Source organism: Coregonus clupeaformis, chromosome 1, assembly GCF_020615455.1.
Source record: "Coregonus clupeaformis isolate EN_2021a chromosome 1, ASM2061545v1, whole genome shotgun sequence".
NCBI classification, from domain to species: Eukaryota; Metazoa; Chordata; class Actinopteri; order Salmoniformes; family Salmonidae; genus Coregonus; species Coregonus clupeaformis.
Genome location: NC_059192.1, coordinates 31,927,270 through 31,935,463, shown reverse-complemented (window position 1 = coordinate 31,935,463; position 8,194 = coordinate 31,927,270). Strand labels below are relative to the sequence as shown.

The following is an 8,194-nucleotide window of genomic DNA, read 5'->3' as shown; positions in this document are numbered from 1 at the left end:
AGAAAATTGTAGACCTGCACAAGGCTGGGATGGGCTACAGGACAATAGGCAAGCAGCTTGGTGAGAAGGCAACAACTGTTGGCGCAATTATTAGAAAATGGAAGAAGTTCAAGATGACGGTCAATCACCCTCGGTCTGGGGCTCCATGCAAAATCTCACCTCGTCGGGCATCAATGATCATGAGGAAGGTGAGGGATCAGCCCAGAACTACACAGCATGACCTGGTCAATGACCTGAAGAGAGCTGGGACCACAGTCTCAAAGAAAACCATTAGTAACACAGTACGCCGTCATGGATTAAAATCCTGCAGCGCACGCAAGGTCCCCCTGCTCAAGCCAGCGCATGTCCAGGCCCGTCTGAAGTTTGCCAATGACCAACTGGATGATCCAGAGGAGGAATGTGAGAAGGTCATGTGGTCTGATGAGACAAAATAGAGCTTTTTGGTCTAAACTCCACTCGCCGTGTTTGGAGGAAGAAGAAGGATGAGTACAACCCCAAGAACACCATCCCAACTGTGAAGCATGTAGGTGGAAACATCATTCTTTGGGGATGCTTTTCTGCAAAGGGGACAGGACGACTGCACCGTATTGAGGGGAGGATGGATGGGGCCATGTATCGCGAGATCTTCGCCAACAACCTCCTTCCCTCAGTAAGAGCATTGAAGATGGGTCGTGGCTGGGTCTTCCAGCATGACAACGACCCGAAACACACAGCCAGGGCAACTATGGAGTGGCTCCGTAAGAAGCATCTCAAGGTCCTGGAGTGGCCTAGCCAGTCTCCAGACCTGAACCCAATAGAAAATCTTTGGAGAGTGCTGAAAGTCCCTATTGCCCAGTGACAGCCCCGAAACCTGAAGGATCTGGAGAAGGTATGGAGGAGTGGGCCAAAACCCCTGCTGCAGTGTGTGCAAACCTGGTCAAGACCTACAGGAAACGTATGATCTCTGTAATTGCAAACAAAGGTTTCTGTACCAAATATTAAGTTCTGCTTTTCTGATGTATCAAATACTTATGTCATGCAATACATTTCAAATTAATTACTTAAAAATCATACAATGTGATTTTCTGGATTTTTGTTTTAGATTCCGTATCTCACAGTTGAAGTGTACCTATGATAAAAATTACAGACCTCTACATGCTTTGTAAGTAGGAAAACCTGCAAAATCAGCAGTGTATCAAATACTTGTTCTCCCCACTCTATATAGCCTCGCTATTGTTATTTTACTGCTGCCCTTTAATTATTTGTTACTTTTATTTCGTATTATTTTATATTGTATTTTTTTGTGTGATATTTTTTTGTATTCTTTCTTAAAACTGCATGGTTGGTTAAGGGCTTATAAGTAAGCATTTCACTGTAAGGTCTACACCTGTTGTATTCGGCGCATGTGACAAATAACATTTGATTTGATATGATTTGATTTGGTTTACACACAATGATTCTTTAACCCCCACTAAATAATGTACGTAGCTAAGTCTTCGGACATCAGTCACGACTCAAGCAAACAGGGGATCCAAGGGAGATTTAAATAGGTCCTTGGAGATCACTTGAATGGAGCCTTGATATGGATCCATGGCAGGAATCTGGCTAAGTAAAGCCATCTGATACAGTGCTCACTGTTTGACGCCATAGATCTGACAGTTCCAGTTCACAAGATGGTCTCTAGTTCCTTTAGAGACAAAGAGCAGCAGGGCTCCTCGTCTCCCAACCACTGGGGCGCAGAGGCTGCAGTCTCTGTCTTGGCTCCACCACCACCCCCTTGGATCCCCTCGTTAGCAGCCCTGGGGTGCCTGGGAAAGGTGCCTACACCGGCCCCAGCTCCAGCACCAGCACCCACCCCCGGCCTCCTAATGACAAGTTCCTGCCTGGGGGTCTCCGTGTCGCTGGGCACGTAACCTGGCAGGTTGGTGAGGGGGTGGAAGGAAGAGGTGAGGAGGCGTGGCTGCCTGCTTCCCCCTCCCCCGTTGCTTCCCCCGGCTCCTCCCACCCCGGAGGCCCCATTCAGCGACATTCCTCTGGGATTGGCCACAGTCAGACTCACACTGTGGGTTGTGGTGTGTGACATCATGCCGCCGTAGTAGCAGCTGCCCCCGCTGCTGGTCACCCGGGTCTTCTGTTTAAGGTCCAGGGCCAGGCTCCGCCGTAGCCACGCCTTCTTTACCTCCGCCTGCACCTGGGAAGACAGGAATTAAAGTGGAACTGACAGTGTTTAAGCAACATAAAATCTTATTAAAATCTGTTCATATACACCCCCAGCAAGAATATGACACCTTTTTTAAATGTTCTGACAAGCGAGCACTTGGAGATGGTCATTTTCACGTTTTCATAAATTCATAGAATGTTTGGGAATGACATAGAGTAAGGCATCTGTGAAACTTCTATAGCAATAGAGTGGGAAAGCGGCGGTGTGTTTGGACAATTAATAGACACTGCTGTAAATAAAACCTAATAAAAACATCTGTCTCATCCAGGACCGGAGTCTACGCAGACCAGTGCACCATAACCAATCAGAGCTACATTTACATTACATTTACATTTTACATTTTAGTCATTTAGCAGACGCTCTTATCCAGAGCGACTTACAGTTAGTGAATACATATTTTTTTATACTGGCCCCCCGTGGGAATCGAACCCACAACCCTGGCGTTGCAAACGCCATGCTCTATCAACTGAGCTACATCCCTGCCGGCCATTCCCTCCCCTACCCTGGACGACCCTATGCCAGCTGATTCATGATTTCGACTGGCTGAGAAACGCTGCCTGCCTGTCTCGTCCCAACTCCCGACACGTTCATTACTATGGGACAGCTGGAGATCGAATTTGGAAATATTGAAACAATGTTGCAAATGTAGGAGAGACAGACAACAAGGTTTATACAAATCTCCGCGCTTGAAAACTAAATGTTAGTCCAAAAGAAATGTGAGATGATATCTAGATGCTTTTTATAGTGGAGATAAAGATTATAAATTGCCTGGCTAGGCTGATGAAACAGTGGATTGCGCAGTCAGATGGAACAGAGTAAATAGGCATTTTAACATCATGAATTTAGCCGGTGGTAACTTGTGGAATAGACACCGGCTGGAAAGCGGTTTTAACCAAACAGCATTCAGGATTAGAACCACCCGTTGTATAATGCACTATTGGCACAGGACGGTTGATCCGAGTGTTCCTCACAACGGCAGTCAAGCACCCAAGCTAACTGGCTAAAGTTGGCTAGCTTGCAAGCTACATCCAGACACAAATGCGAGAACAACTCACGCACAGGAGGTTGGTGGCACCTTAATTGGGGAGAACGGGCTCGTGGTAATGATTGGAGCGGAATCAGTGGAATGGTATCAAATACATCAAACACATGGTTTCCAGGTGTTTGATGCCATTCCATTCGCTCCGTTACAGCCATTATTATTTTCCCCTCAGCAGCCTCCACTGACCTCACACTGACCATTTTACTCGCCCTAGCAGGGCTGATTAGGCTGTTAATATGTTATCTAGAGTGTTAGTGACCAACTGTGCTGCTGGCAACAATTTAATTACAGTGGGGAAAAAAAGTATTTAGTCAGCCACCAATTGTGCAAGTTCTCCCACTTAAAAAGATGAGAGAGGCCTGTAATTTTCATCATAGGTACACGTCAACTGTGACAGACAAATTGAGATTTTCTTTCTCCAGAAAATCAAATTGTAGGATTTTTAATGAATTTATTTGCAAATTATGGTGGAAAATAAGTATTTGGTCACCTACAAACAAGCAAGTTTTCTGGCTCTCACAGACCTGTAACTTCTTCTTTAAGAGGCTCCTCTGTCCTCCACTCGTTACCTGTATTAATGGCACCTGTTTGAACTTGTTATCAGTATAAAAGACACCTGTCCACAACCTCAAACAGTCACACTCCAAACTCCACTATGGCCAAGACCAAAGAGCTGTCAAAGGACACCAGAAACAAAATTGTAGACCTGCACCAGGCTGGGAAGACTGAATCTGCAATAGGTAAGCAGCTTGGTTTGAAGAAATCAACTCTGGGAGCAATTATTAGGAAATTGAAGACATACAAGACCACTGATAATCTCCTTAGATCTGGGGCTCCACGCAAGATCTCACCCCGTGGGGTCAAAATGATCACAAGAACGGTGAGCAAAAATCCCAGAACCACACGGGGGGACCTAGTGAATGACCTGCAGAGAGCTGGGACCAAAGTAACAAAGCCTACCATCAGTAACACACTACGCCGCCAGGGACTCAAATCCTGCAGTGCCAGACGTGTCCCCCTGCTTAACCCAGTACATGTCCAGGCCCGTCTGAAGTTTGCTAGAGTGCATTTGGATGATCCAGAAGAGGATTGGGAGAATGTCATATGGTCAGATGAAACCAAAATATAACTTTTTGGTAAAAACTCAACTCGTCGTGTTTGGAGGACAAAGAATGCTGAGTTGCATCCAAAGAACACCATACCTATTGTGAAGCATGGGGGTGGAAACATCATGCTTTGGGGCTGTTTTTCTGCAAAGGGACCAGGACGACTGATCCGTGTAAAGGAAAGAATGAATGGGGCCATGTATCGTGAGATTTCGAGTGAAAACCTCCTTCCATCAGCAAGGGCATTGAAGATGAAACGTGGCTGGGTCTTTCAGCATGACAATGATCCCAAACACACCGCCCGGGCAACGAAGGAGTGGCTTCGTAAGAAGCATTTCAAGGTCCTGGAGTGGCCTAGCCAGTCTCCAGATCTCAACCCCATAGAAAATCTTTGGAGGGAGTTGAAAGTCTGTGTTGCCCAGCGACAGCCCCAAAACATCACTGCTCTAGAGGAGATCTGCATGGAGGAATGGGCCAAAATACCAGCAACAGTGTGTGAAAACCTTGTGAAGACTTACAGAAAACGTTTGACCTGTGTCATTGCCAACAAAGGGTATATAACAAAGTATTGAGAAACTTTTGTTATTGACCAAATACTTATTTTCCACCATAATTTGCAAATAAATTCATAAAAAAAATTATTTTCCTCATTTTGTCTGTCACAGTTGACGTGTACCTATGATGGTCCTCTGTAGCTCAGCTGGTAGAGCACGGCGCTTGTAACGCCAAGGTAGTGGGTTCGATCCCCGGGACCACCCATACACAAAAATGTATGCACGCATGACTGTAAGTCGCTTTGGATAGCCAGAGTGAATTTACGAATGGAAGAAATATGCTAACTGGATAACAGTTGTTTAAGTTCTGCATCGCTAGCTAGCTAGCTAGCTAGCAAAGTGCTTCACATATATTGCTAGCTAACCAGATGGCACCTGCATCTCTAGCTGTCACCCACTCCTCCAATGACATGACATCCTCCCAGCAGGTAGATAGCTAACGTTAGGCTCTGTTTTTTTAGCTTTGTATTGACATTCCCAGCCTTAGTTACAGTCATCCTTTTTTGTCCAAAATATTGAGTCTTTGAAACAGTGCATCCTGAATTGGTGGAAGCAGCAAACAATGTACCAGGCCAGCTGTGATTTACTACCAGATAGCAATATTTGTTGGACTACCAATAAATGTATTGGTGAACTATATGAATCATGCATTGAACTGCATCCATCTACAGTGCATTCGGAAAGTATTCAGACCCCTTCCCTTTTTCCACATTTTGTTACGTTACAGCCTTACTCTAAAATGGATTGAATTGTTTTTTTCCCTCATCAATCTACACACAATACCCCATAATGACAAAGCAAAAACAGTTTTTTTGAAATTTTTGAAAATGTATTATAAATAAAAAACGGAAATATCACATTTACATAAGTATTCAGACCCTTTACTCAGAACTTTGTTGAAGCACCTTTGGCAGCGATTACAGCCTTGAGTCTTCTTGGGTAGGACGCTACAAGCTTGGCACACCTGTATTTGGGGAGTTTCTCCCATTCTTCTCTGCAGATCCTCTCAAGCTCTGTCAGGTTGGATGGGGAGCATCGCTGCACAGCTATTTTCAGGTCTCTCCAAAGATGTTAGATCGGGTTCAAGTCTGGGCTCTGGCTGGGCCACTCAAGAACATTCAGAGACTCGTCCCGAAGCCACTCCTGCGTTGTCTTGGCTGTGTGCTTAGGGTCGTTGTCCTGTTGGAAGGTGAACCTTCGCCCTAGTCTGAGGTCCTGAGCGCTCTGGAGCATATTTTCATCAAGGATCTCTCTGTACTTTGCTCCGTTCATCTTTCCCTCAATCCTGACTAGTCTCCCAGTCCCTGCCGCTGAAAAACATCCCCACAGCATTATGCTGCCAACACCATGCTTCACCGTAGGGATGCTGCCAGGTTTCCTCCAGACGTGACGCTTGGCATTCAGGCCAAAGAGTTCAATCTTGGTTTCATCAGACCAGAGAATCTTGTTTCTCATGGTCAGCGTCCTTTAGGTGCCTTTTGGCAAACTCCAAGTGGGCTGTCATGTGCCTTTTACTGAGGAGTGGCTTCTGTCTGGCCACTAACCTAAATGCCTGATTGGTGGAGTGCTGCAGAGATGGTTGTCCTTCTGGAAGGTTCTCCCATCTCCACAGAGGAACTCTGGAGCTCTGTCAGAGTGACCATCAGGTTCTTGGTCACCTCCCTGACCAAGGCCCTTCTCCCCCGATTGCTCAGTTTGACCGGGCGGCTAGCTGGGGGACCTCAATTCTGTAGAAATGTTTTGGTACTCTTCCTCCGATCTGTGCCTCGACACAATCCTGTCTCAGAGCTCTACAGCCAATTCCTTCGAACTCATGGCTTGGTTTTTGCTGTGACATGCACTGTCAACTGTGGGACCTTATATAGACAGGTGTGTGCCTTTCCAAATCATGTCCAATTAATTGTATTTACCACAGGTGGACTCCAATCAAGTTGTAGAAACATCTCAAGGATGGTCAATGGAAACAGGATGCACATGAGCTCAATTTCGAGTCTCATAGCAAAGGGTCTGAATACGTATGTAAATAAGGTATTTCCGTTTTTTTTTCTCAATACATTTGCAAATATTTCTAAAAACCTGTTTTCGCTTTGTCATTATTGGGTATTGCGTGTAGATTGATGAGGAACATTTGGATTTTCATCCATTTTAGAATAAGGCTGTAATGTAACAAAATGTGGAAAAGGGGGTCTGAATACTTTCCGAATGCACTGTATTCTGCCAACAATGTCTGCAAGGAGCTTTACATATGAAACAGCCTACATGGCAGCATCCTGATTTATCAGCCTCTGAGGCCGCTATTGAATCTGATCAGCCTTCCAGGAATAGAGCTCACCCACTCTGGATTATATGCATCTGCCTATAAAGCACTTGACAGCTAATCTGTCTGCAAGAAGACTTAGCTATGAAATAGCCTACAAGGCAGCATCCTGATTTATAAGGCTCTGAAGCTGAAATTGAATCTGATCAGACTGTCACCCACTGTAAATTTAAATATTATCCCAAGACATGAAGTGTCCCTTATACACTGAACAAAAATATAAACAACATGTAAAGTGTTGGTCCCATGTTTCATGAGCTGAAATAAATGATCCCAGAAATGTTCCATACACACAAAAAGCTTATTTCTCTCAAATATTGTGCACAAATTTGTTTACATCCCTGTTACTGAGCATTTCTCCTTTGCCAAGATAATCCATCCAGCTGACAGGTGTGGCATATCAAGAAGCTGATTTAACAGCATGATCATTACACAGGTGCACCTTGTGTTGGGGACAAAGTCACTAAAATGTGCAGTTTTGTCATACAACACAATGCAACAGATGTCTCGTTTTGAGGGAGCGTGCAATTGGTATGCTGACTGCAAGAATGTCCACTAGAGCTGTTGCCAGATAATGTAATGTTCATTTCTCTACCATAAGCCAACTCCAACATCGTTTTAGAGAATTTGGCAATACGTCCGACTGGCCTCACAACTGCAGACCACGTGTAAGGTGTTGTGTGGTAGAGCGGTGTGCTGATGTCAACGTTGTGAACAGAGTGCCCCATGGTGACGGTGGGGTTATCGTATGGGCAGGCATAAACTACTGACAACGAACACAATTGCATTTTATCGACGGCAATTTGAATGTACAGAGATACCGTGATGAGATCCTGAGGCGATCCTGAGGCCCATTCATCCACAACCGTCACCTCAAGTTTCAGCATGATAATGTCGCAAGGATCTTTACACAATTCCTGGAAGCTGAAAATGTCCCAGTTCTTCCATGGCCTGCAAACTCACCAGACATGTCAC

The 8,194-nt window shown here is 45.1% G+C and overlaps 1 protein-coding gene across 1 annotated transcript in view; it reads right to left on the bottom strand.

Annotated features, from left to right (window-relative positions):
* Positions 1–1,619: 1,619 nt before the first annotated feature.
* Positions 1,620–8,194, bottom strand: part of pth3r (parathyroid hormone 3 receptor) — a gene marked incomplete at its 5' end in the record, with an annotated part of 32,618 nt that continues 26,043 nt past the window's right edge. Inside the window, one exon of the mRNA XM_041898028.1 lies at positions 1,620–2,170. Within this exon, the coding sequence (XP_041753962.1) occupies positions 1,646–2,170 (525 nt within the window). The remainder of the gene's footprint in view (positions 2,171–8,194) is intronic.